A 16,481-nucleotide genomic window follows, 5' to 3' on the forward strand; every position below is an offset into this window, starting at 1 on the left:
ATGCCTCAGATCTATACTATCCAGTTTACTGCTTTATATTCTGTGTTATATACGGATAAGTAATCCTTTATTCCTGAATTTGACACCCTCTAGTCACGTTATATTACCATATACAAAAAGATACTTTACACAAACAAATTCAAACAAACATGTTTATTCACAAATAAGTAAATGTCACACACACACACATTTGCACACACACACTCGTGCATGCACATACACAACCGCGCGCACACACACACATACTGCACGGTCATATATACTTGTTTTCTGGCAATTCAAAGAGCCATGCTTTCAAACATGATGTATCTTTCTGAAGCTGCAGGCAGCTCTTTAAGTACTTAGCAGTTAACAGGGACCCAGAGCGTTGTTAACTTTTCAGAGCCCACCCCAGGGGACATCATGACCATCCAGGGAATGAAAGAAGTGTCTGCCGCACCTCCTGTCTGTCTGTCCTGGCGGCCCTGACTCTAGATGAGCGCGGCTACCTGAGCATCAACGGTCAGATATGGCTACTGTCAGATCACATTTTCACTCATTATGCCATGAAACTCATCCTTGCTGTCACCTTTTTTGAAAAAATTCACAATTTCAGTATCTGCTTCTCTGGAGCCATTAAGATTTTGATGTTTGCACTAGGGAAAAACATACTTAATTCTTAGACTAGTAAAAAATGTCCCATGGGCTCTCTCAAAACTTCTCTTTTTACTTCATAAAAAAGATACTTAATGAAATCTGTAAACACTATGTTTCTGCCTAAATAAGTTATTATGCTTCTCAACTTTCTAGGTTTGAGTGAGAAACAAAATATTTCTTACAAAAAGATTGCAATACACAGTGAGATCATTTGAACTAAAATATAGAAAAGCATATATATAACAAAATACATGTGCACCCTAAATAATATACTTACAATTTGTGTCTGGTCTTTAATTATTTAGTACTATAATTTCCCTTTCCCTAACTTCTATTCCATTTTCCCATCTGATTCCATTTTAAATTTAACATTTTAAAATCAACACTAACAATACTGGCATCTTTATTCCTCAACCAAGAAATAGTTATTAGATATTATTAGGAGAGCTACCAGAAAACCTAGAAAACCTATCAAAACTCTAGTTTTATATCCTAACTGAAAAATATGACAGATAACAGTAAAAGTCTCTGTATTTTAAAATATGTTCATATCAGATCCTTTATCCAAAAGTATTCGAGGTATTTAAAGAAATATTAAAAAAGTGATTTATTTTTATTCTTTTTAGCAAGAAGGTATGGTTCCCTGGCTCTCAAGTGCCTTGGCTTAGAGTGGTCATGAACCAGCTCTCCTGACACAGCGTCAGCCAGACACACAGGCCTGACCACATTTCATTGCCCGAATGCCCTAGCAAGGGACAGACGTGGGATTCGATGGCTCTGTAAGGCTGTCTTGGCCACAGCTGGGAATGCCAGGCTACGACACTGGACCTGCTGTAACAAAGGAGAGCGCCCACAGCTCAGACGACACAAGAGCATGTGTGTTGCTTTATTTCAAGCCAACAGAAAGTTGGGGAGTCCCACAGTCCCAGGGGGACGTGGCTTCACGCCACCAGTGCCCGTGCCTGGCCCTGTGATAAGACTGCCTGCCCGTCGCTGCAGCCTGGGGTCAGCGCACTGGCCTTTTGTGCATGGAGAGCGGACCCAGCGGGCTGGGTGAAGGTGGGGCGCTGCTGTGTCACAGTGGGACCTGGGCAGGGTGGCCAGCAGCGCCAGTCAGCCAAGCTCCCTGCCCCCCATCTTCACCCACCCCAGGCCCCAGCCATGGACTCACAGCTTGTCCACGTGGGGCCGTGTGTAAGCCGCCCAGGGCAGCCAACAGCCCCCATGGACACCACTGGCCAGCGGCGCCACCAAGTGTCTGCAAGCCTGGCCGTCACCCCGACCGTCATCCCAACGATCGGAAATACACAGCAGCCTCCAGGCCTTCCCACGCGGCTCAGCACTCACACCCTCCGTCTCCTGCTGTCTTGGCTCACTTGCCCCTCTAGCTCTGGACAGGGTTCCCACCCCAGCCCCTCTACTGAACGCAAGCGCCCCCCTCCACAAGTCCACCCAGAGGGCCTGCCAGCCAAGACTCACCAAACATCTCAGGCACCCCAGGAGACAGACCCTCAAGGAGTCACAGCACAAAAGCCTCTTGAGCCTGGTGTTTTAGTTCAGAAGGCGAACTGGCAGGCCTGCCCCCACCCATGGTTGTCTCCCTGAGGACAGGCCTGCGGGGTCACCTCTTATCCCAAGAAGCCCAGAAGCAGCCCCATCCTCCCCCTGGGCAGGCTCTTCTACATCCCACCACCCCCATCCTGACGCCCAGCCCCAAATGAGCGGCTGCTCTGCACTTGACCTCATAGACCCGGGTAATCGACTCAAGTTCTGAAGACGGCCCCATGGTGTGGTGGGGGGGACACCCAAAGGTCGCCACGGAAGGTCTCACGACCGGCGGAGGTCACCGTGGTGATGGCCAGGAAGGCGTAGTCAGCCAGGCGCAATCACTCAAGTCCACCTGTGTCACCTCCCCAATGGTCAAGCGCATCCCGACATGTCCAGCCATCAGTCCACTGTGCTCAAGGTGAATTACCAAGGGTCACCTGTCCCCCAGTCCCCCCTCCCTAGCGGGTTCCCAACATGTCTTGACCCCTTGGAGTCACTGTCATATCAGGGGAAGCCGCTGAATGCTGACTCCCTCTGTGTATCTTTCTGAGTCCCTGAAGGACAAAGGAAACTCGGAAAATCTAGTCAGTCAGGGAAGGAAGCTTCTGAAGGGACCTGCGACTCCACTGCCAAGTGACCACCCCACGTCCCGCCAACCTCCATGGGACAAGGCCACGTGGTCACATAGCCGGAAGACAGAGAAACAACAGACCTGCCCTTGGGGGATGGGAAAGCATAATGAAACTGACATTTTTTTTAATTTTGAAACAATAACAGTAGCGAAGCTTTTGTAGTAACATAATGCCTTAATTTTTTGTTAATACACAGTTGAAGACATCTATGGTTTCTGGGTGCCTTGATCACACAAATACATATCACAGACTTGGAAATTTCTGCTGAAATCTAGGGGACAAGGAACACTTCATTAAGTTTTTCGTGCCCATCCCTGTCCTCCTCTTGCTCATCTGTGTGGGCATGCCCTCTTTCTCAGCTCTTCTCCAGTCACCATCTTTGATGTGCTTGAGATGTACAGTTTACAGGTGAAAAGGGGAAGAGGAAAAACAAGTGTTGGTTTTCTTTCTTGATGGAATATACAGAACTTTGGAGACATTATAACTGACTTGAAAACAATATCCTGGACACACAGTTTATGGACAGCCTGTTCCATAAATGTACTCTCTAGAGAAAATCCCGCTCGCAGCTTCAAACACTGTGCTGTCTCTCTTTCATTTCTGCACTTCATTACTTGCACTCAGCTCTCCCTGGCCTGTGGGGCTGGGACACACGCTTGCACAAGACTTTTTACTCACTCTTCTTCTTTTCATCACCTTGGGGTCCCCTAACTTCCTAGCATTTTCTCCTCAGTAAAGTTTTGTGTGTTCATTGGATTACAAACAGTATTAAGAAATACAAAACAAAAAAATTGGTATATGGGTTTCCTTATGAGTGTTCATCTTTTAAAAATAAACGATGAGGGACTTCCCTGGTGGTCCAGTGGCTAAGACTCTGCACTCCCAATGCAGGGGGCCCAGGTTCTATCCTTGGACAGGGAACTAGATCCCACATGCTGGGATCTAGGAGTTCACATGCCTCAATGGAAGATCCTGCATGCCAAGACCTGGCACAGCCAAATAAATAAATACATATATTTTAAAAAATAAGAATACATGATGAATTATGTACAATATAATTATAAGAGCTTAAGAATTACTTCAATATAACCTAGTTGAGGAAATGAAGGAGATATGGGTGAAATAAAATAGGTCATGAGTTGGTAACTGTTGAAGTCAGGTTACATGTACAGGGAGGTCCATTATTTTATTCTAATTTTATATATATATTGAGTTTTTCATAATAAAAGCTTAAAAGGACACAAGTATCATGACTTCATCCCTTTCATTAATAAGACACTCACTTCTTCCATTTGAACTAATATTTTTTTGTGAGATATCTTTTTGAGCTATGACAGTCATTAAAGACTAATGTCTGCATTAGCTGAAGAGAATACCAGACCTTTGTATCTCTTAGCTCATAAAACTTAAATCAAGACTTTCTAAACTTAAATCAAGACTTTCTAAGTTAATGAATCCAGTTCAATCATACTGATCTCACTAAAATAATATTAACAGTTTTAGAGAGAGCAAAACATTCACTACATCTTTAATAACAAAATTAAAATTTTATAAGTACTATTTCATGTTTAGATGATCATTTAAATTTTTATTATGTGAAACTGTTAACATTTAGTTGTAAATATGTAGATTTAGGAAACAAACATACACAAATGGGGGGAACATGCTTTCACAAGTTCTCAGCACAGGGGCGCAAATCAGTGTGTGGAGACCCCTGCCTGTGGCAGGCACCGGGAGGGGCTGTGTCTGCATGCCTAGGGCATGGCACTCTGCTTGGCACGTATTCCACACTCAGTATTATTTGCCAAATGAAAAAGCAAAGCCACTCTGGAGTGGCATACGGTGAGAATTTTAGAACTGGAAAAATAAACGGAAAGTAATCTCCTCATTTTCCAACCAGGAGACGGAGGTCTAGGAAGGTTAAGTCGCACGGCTAATGGGAGTATGGTGAAAGAAATGTTTGAGGAAGACTGGTCTGACATAGATCTATGGGATGCTTCAGAGGAGAAAAAGAGGAGAAGGAACAGCCTCTGGAGAGACGCCGGCGAGCATCAAAGCCCGTGGTAAGGAGAGTGCGAGCTGGTGATGGGGAGAGAATGAGAAGCAGAGGAGGATCTGAAAGACGTTGAAAATGCAACTCTTGGCACCGCTTTTTCACTGTCAGGAAGATTTAATCTTGACCTATTTCTACACATGCTGGTATCAATCACGATACCCAGATATTTTTACCCACGGCCCCGAACTGCACAAAAAAGACATAATTAGCGATTCTTTTGACTCATCGAGGGCCTCTGAGGATGATTCATGCCTTCTGCTACACAATTATCTACCATAAATATAGATTAACCTCTGTCTATTCCAAGCAATAGCTCTTTATAATGTCCATTCAAATGCTGTTTACTCTATTACTATAGGCCTGAGTCCAACCTCCTTCATTTATCTTTTGAGACCCTCCATATTTTTTTCTCCTCCGCCTAAGACAGTCAATCTTCACACCCATTATTCTATAATATAACAGTAAACAATCTTTCAGAATCAAGATGGCAGTTTTTGTTTATCTTCCCCACACATGCTAGGATTAAAGATGCATTTGAGTTAATAACTTCATCTTTTTAAATGGAGATATGATAGAACAAATGCCTTCAATAAGAAGAGCTAGGTGATCTCTTTTGTTCAAGGCCAGCAACCCAGAGAAAATCAAAGTCTGGTTGTAGGCAGGAGGGAAGATAATTTAGAGAGGCCCATGGGACAGTGGGTGAGAAAGGCCAGGAAGAATGTGGACAGGGAGAAGACAATCTCCAGGCAGAGAGGGTCTGAGCTGCAGAGGAGACCAGATGGTAGGGATACCAGAGAGGAGGCATGGATACTCTGAAGACAAACGTGTAGAGGGGTCAAGAGAGCTGACCACTGGTCTATATATTGGTGGAGATTATTGCATGACCCCCTAGCAGCCCTCAAGGCACTCCAAGGAAGCCCTAACCAGCCTCTGGGCCCCAAGTCACCCACTGTATCTACCCCACTCCCAGGCTCTCAACCTGGTACTCCTCCAGTATTGGAGGATTTGCCTATCCAAACACTCTGGCTTCCCGAGTTCCATACTGAGTCACCTAACCTACTTCCCTGGATGCCTTCCTTGCGGCTCACACCTACCATCCTCTTCCTCCTCTGCTCAGTACAACAGTCCACGGCCACCCTGCCCTGTTTAGAAATTCAGGCTTGGTCTCATCAGTGAAAGAAACCCCCCTTGAGCACAGTTTTTCTGCCATAAAACTTTTGTTCCTCCTACCAAAAAAGGAACACAGAGGAAGTGAATTAAGAATATTTTGAGGACTTCCCTGGCAGTCCAGTGGTTAAGACTCTGTGCTTCCACTGCAGGGGGTGTGGGCTGGATCCTGGGTTGGGGAGCTAAGATTCTAAGTGCTGCACAGCACGCCCCACCTACAACCACCACCAAATTTTTTTTTTTAAAAGAATGATATTTTGAAACAGTGTTTATGCTCTGTTTTTCTCCAATTTCCATTTAAAATAGTATAAACCTGATAGCTTTAGCAGCAGGCTTGTATTTGGGGATTGGTATATAAACTACATGGTTGAAAATACATCCCCGCCAAGGACTTTCTCTACAGCTGGTGAAGAAGAAATGAACAAAGCTGGAGCCTTAAAAAACCAATACATTCAATGTGTTCAGACAAATGTCGGCAGCTGCCAGGGAAGACTGCATACTTAGAATGGTTAGTCGGCTAGAGATCGGCTCTATTATAAGGACGTGTTTCCTCTGCAGAAGAAAAGTTTGAATACATTGAGTCTTAATGAGAGTTCTAGAGGTCTGGGCACATAATGCCAAAAAAAAAAAAAAATCATCATCATCATAATCACAAAACAGTTTTTCAAATAAGTTGAAAGATTTTCAGCAAAAGAAAACAAAAATTAAAAATGAGCTTTTTGTTCTGGAAAATAAATTACACAAGGGGAACAATATATTTCTGTATGTTTGACCCCCAAAGAATGGAAATTGGCACATATTCTTTCACTGAATGTCTAATATGTGCTGGACATTGTGATTTGTGCTGAGGATACAGAAAAATAAGATATCCTCACCCATGAGGATGTCAAATTATGGCAGAAATACAATGTTTTTAAACACACCAAATGCTCTAATAGGAAGATAAGAGCACTTACTTGGGGCTTGGGGCCATTACTATGTAACATGCCAGCTTTCACTAAATGTGTAGAGGAACTGTGAATTAGGCAGCACCTTGGAGGCTTCCCTGGTGGCTCAGACGGTAAAGAATCCCCCTGCAATTCATGAGACCCAGGTTCGATCCCAGGGTTGGGAAGATCCCCTGGAGGAGGAAATGGGAACTCCAGTCTTCTTGCTTGGCAAACTCCATGGACAGAGGAGCCTGGCAGGCCACAGCCCATGAGGTTGCAAAAGAGTCAGACATGACTGAGTGACTTTCACTCTCATACACATAACTACATTTTGTAACTGTGGCTCCTAGAAATCAAGCATAAACTTTAGTATATTCAGGATGTACAAATATATCCTAGAAATCACACAAGTACCACTGGACAGAAACAAGCTAGACATCAATGATTCAGAAAAGCAGGACATATGCTTTTCTGAGAGCTTCCAGAAAGCTACCAGAATTTTCAAGAGCTACCAGAATTAGCAGAAGTGAAAACCAGCCCAGAGGTCTGGTAGGAGTCAAAAGTCAGGTAGGGAAGAGCAGAAAGATCCCGGGTTAGCCGGCCCAGCCATCTGGACTCATGGACATTCGGTCAAGCTCATTTGTGATCAGAAGGTGGAAACGAGCCAAATCTTCAAGAGGGTCAGCTGACACACGCGGTGAGTCTGTAGGGCATTTGTCTAATCGCTCCCCTGGATGGCTCATGCAACGCCCCCGTCCCAACCTCAAACCATGAGACAGTTGTTTACAGCTGAGAAAACTGAGACTCAGAGAGTTTAGGTAATTCGTCCCAAATCACAGTGATGATCCTGGCAAAGGCAGGAAGCAAACCCTGTGGTCTGGCCCACACAGCTGTGCACTGCGAGTCCCCTCCACTGCCCGCCTTGGGAAGGACACAGAAAGTGGTTCCAGCAAGCTGGAAAAGTGAAGAAGCTCCAACTGCAGATCAATTGAGACAAGCTGGCAAAGGAAGAGGGAGCAAGAACCAAGGGCGAATCACGACAAGAGGATCCAAGGAATTAAGTGGTCACATTGGATTTAGTGTGGCACTTGCTCTTTGTTTTTGGTTTGGGGTTTGTTTTGCATAACTTCAAGATGGCAGTGATTATGCGATGAGGAATCCTGGCACCTTTGGCTGTGGGCTGTAAGTTACTGCATGCCCAAGTAAAGCTTCTGATGGCTCAGGGACATTTCAGAGGCTGAACCAAGTTTATTAAGTAAATCTACTCCCAAAAGTAAAGACCAAAGAATGGAGGATCAGAGACTACAAAACAAAGCCAAGTCATCTGCCTCAGCTAAATCATTTCTTACGAGCAGGGCCAGGACTGAGATGTTGCCCTAAGGTTGCCTTTGGACCCAGGGAAACACCTGGGTCCCTGATGAGGGACACGTGAGGTGTGCAGTCTGAGTCGGGGCCAGATGGGGTAATAGACATCATCAAACACTTTATTCGGAGAGTTTAAATCCAACACTCAGCAAAGAGTGATCGCCTCAAGTCAAGAGAATGACTCTGGGTGTTCATTAAAAACTACTTCATCAAAGTTACACTGCTGGGGTGGGACATGATTCAGCAAAAACCGAAAAGCAGACAAGAATGTAAGGACAAGAAGGATGAAAACAAGACGGGAAGACACTTATTGGTTTGTTTGTCAGTTTTGCAGGATGAAAAACGTTCTGGAGATGATGGTGGTGTCAGTTGCACAACATGAATGTTCTTGATGCCACCGAACTGTGCGCTAAAAAAATAGTTCAGATGGTAGTGGCATGCATATTCCACCACAACTGAAAAATACACCTTTTTAAAAGCTTGCTTGACTGCCACAGACAGACAACAGAACACCATGTTTCTTACAAGAAACAATGTTTCTGAGGCCCGGAGACCTGTGCGAAGCCTACAGAGCTTGGGCGGCTTTCCGACTCAGGAGATTCTAGACAGCGGAAGGCAGGAGGTAGAGCCCACCCAGTCCCCACGACCCGCAGGGCACGCCCCTCCGCTCACAGCACCGCCTTGATCACGCCCACCGGGAAGAGGCTCCGTCTCACTGCGACCACCGCCGCCGCGCCGGACCACAGCCCCCCATCCCCAACTCGCGACCCCAGGCCCGGCTGGGTCGGCCCGGACGCGCACGACCCTCACACGCGTCCCGCCGGGCCCTGTCCCTGCCCCGGAGGCGTGCCCAATCTATCTCGGACACGCCCCCGTCCCCGCACCGCCCCGTCCCCGCCCACAACAAGGTGCGCAGGCTCGGGGGCGGGGCGGAGACTGCCTCGGTCTCGCGACACCGCGGCCAGGCGCGAGTTTTCGGGACGCCGTGGGAAGCGGCGCGAGCGCCGCCTCAAAGCGCTTCCGCAAAGATGGCGGCGGCGGGCGGTGCGCGGCTGGCGGCTTGGGGCGAAAGGCTGCGGCGGGGTTTCGCTGCCGGCCGGCGGGCCTGGCCCGGCCCCGGGCCCGTGGCGGCGGCAGTGGCTGGCGTGGCCGTGGCAGGAGCAGGAGCGGCGTGGTATCACGGCCGCGTGAACGTGGCGGCGCCCCAGGGCAGCCTCACCGTCCTAGCTCAGGTACGGGACGGGCCCAGTCCGGCAGCCCCGCCGCGCCCCTCAGCCCTCGGGCGGCCGGAGGGTGGGGATGAGCAGTGGGCGTCTGGCGCGGCCCTGGGGCAGCCGTCTACCCGCGGGGACGTGGGGGCGTGTCCGGTGCAGGCCTCCCCGTCCCCCAGGACCGTCAGGTGGTCGAGCTGTGCCAGCAGTGAACTCTTTAATAATGAAAGCGTGCGCCCTAAAAGTCGGTCGGTTCATGATTCCTGGTTTCGTGGTCAACTGTCAGGAACATTGCTGCATGTCATAAACCTGTGTGCTTCCAGGGACTCTAAGTACCAAGCTAAAGACGTTTCTTCTAGAACTGCGGTGTTGAAAAGTAAAGGTCATATTCCCTGGTTCCGCATTAATTTTCCACGTAAAACATTTGAAGCTTTAAGAGTAAAGTTTGTGTGTGAATACTTTTGAAAATTAAAAGCAGTAATCTTTTTCTGTCGTTAGACTTACATTTTTTCTTTCTAATGGCCTTGAGTTCTGACAGACTCAACAGTCAAGATTCAACAAGAGAGGAAAGCTGGCCTTGTGACTTAAAACTAAATATTGACAGTATTTTTACTTGTATTAAGATGCCACAAAGTGAATACGTGCAATAACTCTTCCCCTATCCTCACACTATTTCTGATCCCAGGAGGAAGAATCTAACAGCGTTTTATAGCATTTTTGTTCATCCTGTGTCAAGCAGTTCAGTTACTGTTCATCTTTCATTTCTCTGCTTCTGTTTCATCCCTTTAGTTCATCCTGTTTAATTAATCTTCCCAAGAGTGTCAGTTTAACCACATCTTGTACCCTTCTTCAGAAACCGTTAGTGCCTCATGCTCCTAGGATAAAATCCACATTTTTAAGTTTTGTTATTCAGAGCCCTCTGTAGTCACAGTCTGACATCGAGCTTCACCTGCCTGTTTCCTCTGTCCTTGGAACAAGGGGCCTGTCAATCCCTCTGCTGCCCCAGCTGCTGCTCTGCCAGCCGCAGCACCACCACCACTTTGGAGTCACTTGTGCACAGTCTAGAACTACTGAGCTACACGTGCTTTTGACACAGCTGCTGCTGCTGCTGCTTAGTCGCTTCAGTTGTGTCCAACTCTGTGCGACCCCAGAGACGGCAGCCCACCAGGCTCCCCTGTCCCTGGGATTCTCCAGGCAAGAACACTGGAGTGGGTTGCCATTTCCTTCTCCAATGCATGAAAGTGAAAAGTGAAAGTGAAGTCGCTCAGTCTTGTCCAACTCTTAGCTACCCCATGGACTGCAGCCTACCAGGCTCCTCCATCCATGGGATTTTCCAGCAGTATGTATTATATAATTATTTTACTTAGTATGGCAAGGTGGTCAATCTTAACATGGTTTTAAAATAATAGTCATGATGTCCTTCTAGTCATCACACTAAGTGATTTCTCCAATAAAAATAGTGAATTTATATCCATTTGCTTATGCACTTTTCCGGTTTTCATTGTTACCCGTGCTTGCAATTGTGAGGGTTAGTCAAGAATTCAGGCTTGAATTCAAGGTCATGAAATAGCAGATATGGAATTTCCCTTCTTTCTTCTTTCCACAATTCTTGAAGTGCTGCCTCTGTGCCAGGCAGAATGCAAGGAGCTGGAAATACAAGACACATTTCAAGTGCTCACAGTTTAATGCAGGGGGGAACTTTAATCTAGGGTGAGGGGGTGATAAATGCTGGTGCTCTGGGGGCATCTGGAAGAGCCCCGCACACAAGCCTGGTGTCCTGAAGTAGTGGCCTGTGGGATGAACAGGGTTCGCAGGGCAGGGAGAAGGGGATGAGCATTGCAGGCACGGGGACAGCATTGCAGCGGTCTGGAGAGAAGGATTGGACTGGTAAGACCTGGGCTGTGGAAGATGAGGTTCTGAACCAGTGGTGGGGTATCAGGTCAGAAAAAAGTTTTTATCTGGAGGACAGCAGGCAGCCATCCTGGAGATTCCTAACCTTCATGGTTAGGAATGGTCCCCTGAGAATACAGGCCTAGAATTCAGAGAGTCTGGGGCTTCCCCGGTGGCTCAGACATTAAAGAATCTGCCCGCAATGCGGGAGACACGGGTTTGATCCGAGGGTCAAAAAGATCTCCTGGAGAAGGAAATGGCAACCCACTCCAGTATACTTACCTGGAAAATCCCATGGACAGAGAAGCCTGGAGTGCTGCAGTCCTTGGGGTCACAAAGAGTCAGACACGACTAAAGCAACTTAGCACATGAACTTAAATAGAAAAAGATGACATTTTTGTTTTCAGTGACCTATAAACTTAACATTTTCTTAAATTGTGAGTGTAGGCAACTAACTGAAGAAGTATTAACAGTAGCTGACTGTCATCAGTAGCAATCTTTGATATTTTCCTATTCTGATACCATTGTTACAGATATCTCAACATAACACTTCTTTGAAATTAGAGTGCTTATTCAGCCTGCCACTGTCTCATGTTATTTAATACATAAATCAAGAATTATGCATATTGCAGATTTGGCTTTCATCTTTGGAAAAAGAGTATGGAGACTATTTTGAAGGGAGTGGATTGAAAGCAAGTTCAGAAACTTGCAGTAATTCAGGAGAGAGTTGGTGATGGCTCAATTAGTGGATGACTTGGAAAGAAATTTAAAGATAAATTTGCAGAGTCTGAGTTGCTGGAATCTTGTGTGAAATGTAATTGTTTCAGCAAATAATAACAGGTTCACTCTCCACCACTATCCAAAAGTAGAGCATTCCTTTGAAACTTTTTGTAAGCTGGAATGGTGTAAAATCAAAGAGCAGTTACCTTAGACACATCTTGCTCACAGATACATGAAATAAATGGAGCTGAGTCACAGATGTTCACAGACACAGTTTGAGCTCTGGCATCTATCTGATGCTGAGATGCTGAGTTCAGTTCCAGGGAGGAAGCTTGGCGGGACCACTTGCTGCCTGGGATGTGCACTGCCCCTGTGATGGTTCACTGAAAAAGGCTGAGCACTACTTTCGATTTTTGCCTTTTTTTCATAAAAGCAAAAATCCTCTTCAGATTTTTTTTGGTTAACAAATACGAGTACCAGTGTAGGTCTTTGGTGAAAGTGAAGTGGCCTGAAGCAGAGGACTCCTGCAGGAATCCTGTACCAATGATGACATCTGGGCAACAACATATTATTGGCTCTTTTAGAGATCCTCCCGAGTATGTCAGCCTACCAGTCACATTTATGTAAGCTGCTTCCTCCGAAACACTTTAGTATATTTGAAAACTGTTCTAGGTTTCTAGAAATACCCTCTTTAAGTATTGTTGTATTTGATTCTGGCATAGTTAAAATGAGATAAGACATGATAGAAGGGAGAAGACAATTATTTTATTATTCCAAGCCATTCTGCTTTAAAAGGATAGAAGTCCTTAATAAGCCTTGATATGTTTAAAATAATAATACACACACACCCCTTATATATATAGTTACCTCATGGGGAAAGCAGTTAGGAACTCTAGAGTTTTTGAGTTGCAATGGCAAAATTATTTTCTTCCTGCAGGAATTTCAATAATACATAAAAGTTTTTAGTTTTTATTGTATTTTGTTTTTTACAAGCTAGAAACAATATATTGGTAAACCAAAATTGATGAAAACAAATCTCCATATCACTGAGTAAATCTCTAGTGACATGTAAGATCAGACTTAGGGTAGAACTTGTCTGAATCATTTTGATATTATAAATGCTTATAATAAGGCCTAAAACTGGAAGGGGGAGGAGAAAAAATAAAGTAAAAATTCATTATAGTTCGAAGTTGACAACAATTATGTTTTATTTGTTCTAACTGATTTGTTTATTGAATATTTCATTTATCCTCTATAAATTTTTACACTTTTTGGCCTTATAATTTTCAATTTATTATTGAATATGTTTCCCTGACTTCATAGTAGGATTTTGGGGTTTGCTTTTTAATGAAAAATTTGTCCACTGTGCAAAGTAAAATTATTGTGTATAACAGAGTCCATTGTTGTCGTGCTTAGTTGCTCAGTCCTGTCAGACTTTTTGCAATCCTATGGACTGTAGTAGGCTGCCAGGCTCCTCTGTCCATGGAATTCTCCAAGCAAGAATACTGGAGTGGGTTGCCATGCCCTCCTCCAGGGAATCTTCCCAACCCAGGGATTGAACCCAGGTTTCCCACATTGCAGGCAGATTCTTTACCATCTGAGCCACCAGGGAAGCCTTACCTAGTCCGTAATACTGTATAAATGTTTTCTATTCTATGTAAATCCAAATTCCTTATTCTGTAGATTCATACGTGTCAGATTCCATTTGATATTGTTTATTTGTATTTATAAATTCTTGGAAGCTTTCCTTAACATTTAATCTGTTATTCTTTTATAGAACTTACCGCTTCCTGAAATTGTTTTATTGTTCGTTTTGTCTGTCTTAGGATAGCCTCTTATCTTTTTCATCTCTGTATTCTTAAATGCATAAAACATGTGAATGCATAAAACATTCACAATTATATAATGTTTGTCCAAAGAGTGAATAAATGAACTGTACTTTGTAACAAAGTGACCTTGTCTAACTTTGGTTTGATTAGCCTTTGTAGAAATAATAGACAAGCAGTATCCAGAAATGTATAGATTCAGCTGAGTTACTAAATGTCATGTGTATATTCGGTTACACACTTAGGGTTATAGAGACTTATGCCATGTTCCCAGTAGGAAACCTAAGTACATAGGAAACTTTGCTCTCTTCTGCCAAATCCCAAGAAAAGAGTCTTGTGCATAGTAGGCGTGCTAAGTATTTATTGACTGGGTAAATGAGCTGATGAAATCTATGAGACAGTAATAGATATTCCTTTGTCTCAGAACATTCCACCTGTTACTGTGCATGAGATTTAATTTTTAATTCATATTGTTAATACTTAAACCTGTCTTTATACAGCAAGCTTTTGTCTGGAGCCATCACATTAAAATATCAAAATTAATTTTAGAATAAAATAAAATGCATTTCCATCCCAATTATTGAGATCCTTCAACTTGTAAACCTCAAGCCAAATAAATTTTTTTTATTAATTTATTTTGACTGTGCTAGGTCTTTGTTGCTCCTCACAGGCTTTCTCTAGTTGTGGTGAGCAGGGGCTTCTCATTGCAGTGACTTTTCTTGTTGAGGAGTCCTGGCTCTAGGACAGGAGGGCTTCAGTAGTTGCGGGTCCCTGGCTCTAGGGCACAGGCTCAGTGGTTGTGGTGCACGGGCTTAGTTGTTCCAAGGCTTGTAGAATCTTCCCAGACTAGGGATAGAACCCACGTTCCCTGGATTGACAGGCGGCTTCTTAACTACTGGACCACCAGGGAAGTCTTAAATTATTTTTAAATTTGGAAAATAACCCTGACCTAGACTAAAACCAACTGTATCAATAAACTATTTTGATGTTAAATGTATGGCACACATTTTTGTATACTATTGATTACACTGAAGATTTACATACAACAAGATCTGTATCTTAACGACTGATTCATTTCCTCTTAGGGAGAGAATGGTTTGGTTTACAAGGTCAGTGTTTCTGGAAGAGTCAGTGTCCTAAGGACCTGGGTGTGGCTTGGGCTCCACAGGTAAGGGCAGGTGGCTGGCATAAGAGAGGCACATAAGAAGTCTGGGCATAGAAACAGAAGGGGAGATGGGAGCTGGACTGGAAGAGTAAATTCCCTTACAACCTTTGATCTCCCTGCCTCCCACCCGTCTGGAGTCTGGTAGATTGTTACAGGCTCAGGCAGTCACATGCGGTTGCTGTGGCTTAGGCAGGGGCCAGTGGAAGTGATGCCCAGAGAGGAGGAAGTGAGAATGCAGTTCCTCCCATTCCCAAGGTATTAGCAGCACTCCAGGAAGGGGCTTTTTGCATTATCCTTCAGTTTTAATTGAGGTGTAGTTGACATAAAAATTTTATATATTTAAGGTGTACCACGTGATGTCTTATTTTTATACACTGTGAGATGGTCAGCGCTGTCAAGCTGATTAACATCCATCACCTCACAAAGTTACCATTGTTGTATGTGGGTGTGTGGTGAGAACACTTAGATCTACCCCCCTAATAAACCTCAAGCACACGATACAGTATTGTATGTACAGTGTAATATATGTGTATTGTCAATGCTGTCCTTTAGACATCCAGGACTTAGCCTGCATAACTGACACTTCATACCCTTTGACCAGCATCTCCCCATCCCCCCAGCCGCTGGCAACCACCATTCTGCTTCATTCTATGAATTTCACTGCTTCAGTTTCACAGATAAGTGAGCTGTGTAGTATCTGTCTGTCTGTATCTGGCTTATTTCACTGAACTTAATGCCCTCCAGGTTCGTCCATACTGTTACCCTTGGCAGGGTTCCTTATCCAAGGCTGAAGAGTGTTTGTCAGCTTGCGGTATGGGTGTGTATCAGCATCTTCTTTATCCATTATCTGTTGATGGAAACTTGGGTTCTTTTCATACCTTGGCTCTTGTGAACAACGAGCAGTGACCTTGGAAGCTCGGATTTCTATTAGAGATACTGACTTTAGAAGTGAAATTGTTCATTTTTTGAGGAACCACCTTACTTTCTCCACAGTGGCCTCACAGTTTACAGTGGTGGTCTAGGAGGGTTCCCCTTTCTTCAGTCTCACCAGTGCTTATCTCTTGTCTTTTTGATAATAGCCATTCTGACAGATGGGAGATAGTACCTCATTTTGGTTTTGATTTGCATTTCCCTGATAATTAGTGATTTTGAGCACTGCTTCTTATATCTGTTGGTCTTTTGTAGGTAGGTCATCTTTTCAAAAATGTTGATCGGGTCCTTTGCTTGATCAGTCAGGACTTTGGTGTTTTGGTTTTTGCCATGGACCTGAGTTGCCTGTGTATGTTGGATACTAACTCATCAGATGTGTGGTTTGTAAATAATTTCTTCCCCTACC

At 44.5% G+C, this 16,481-nt stretch overlaps 1 protein-coding gene across 1 annotated transcript in view; it reads left to right on the forward strand.

Annotated features, from left to right (window-relative positions):
* Window positions 1-9,311: 9,311 nt before the first annotated feature.
* The window catches only part of MICU2 (mitochondrial calcium uptake 2), a 55,622-nt gene continuing 48,452 nt past the window's right edge, over window positions 9,312-16,481 (forward strand). The window contains exon 1 of the mRNA XM_055542552.1: window positions 9,312-9,565. Within this exon, the coding sequence (XP_055398527.1) occupies window positions 9,362-9,565 (204 nt within the window). The 5' untranslated portion in view covers window positions 9,312-9,361. The remainder of the gene's footprint in view (window positions 9,566-16,481) is intronic.

The sequence above is a fragment of the Bubalus kerabau genome, chromosome 12, assembly GCF_029407905.1.
Source record: "Bubalus kerabau isolate K-KA32 ecotype Philippines breed swamp buffalo chromosome 12, PCC_UOA_SB_1v2, whole genome shotgun sequence".
NCBI lineage: Eukaryota > Metazoa > Chordata > Mammalia > Artiodactyla > Bovidae > Bubalus > Bubalus kerabau.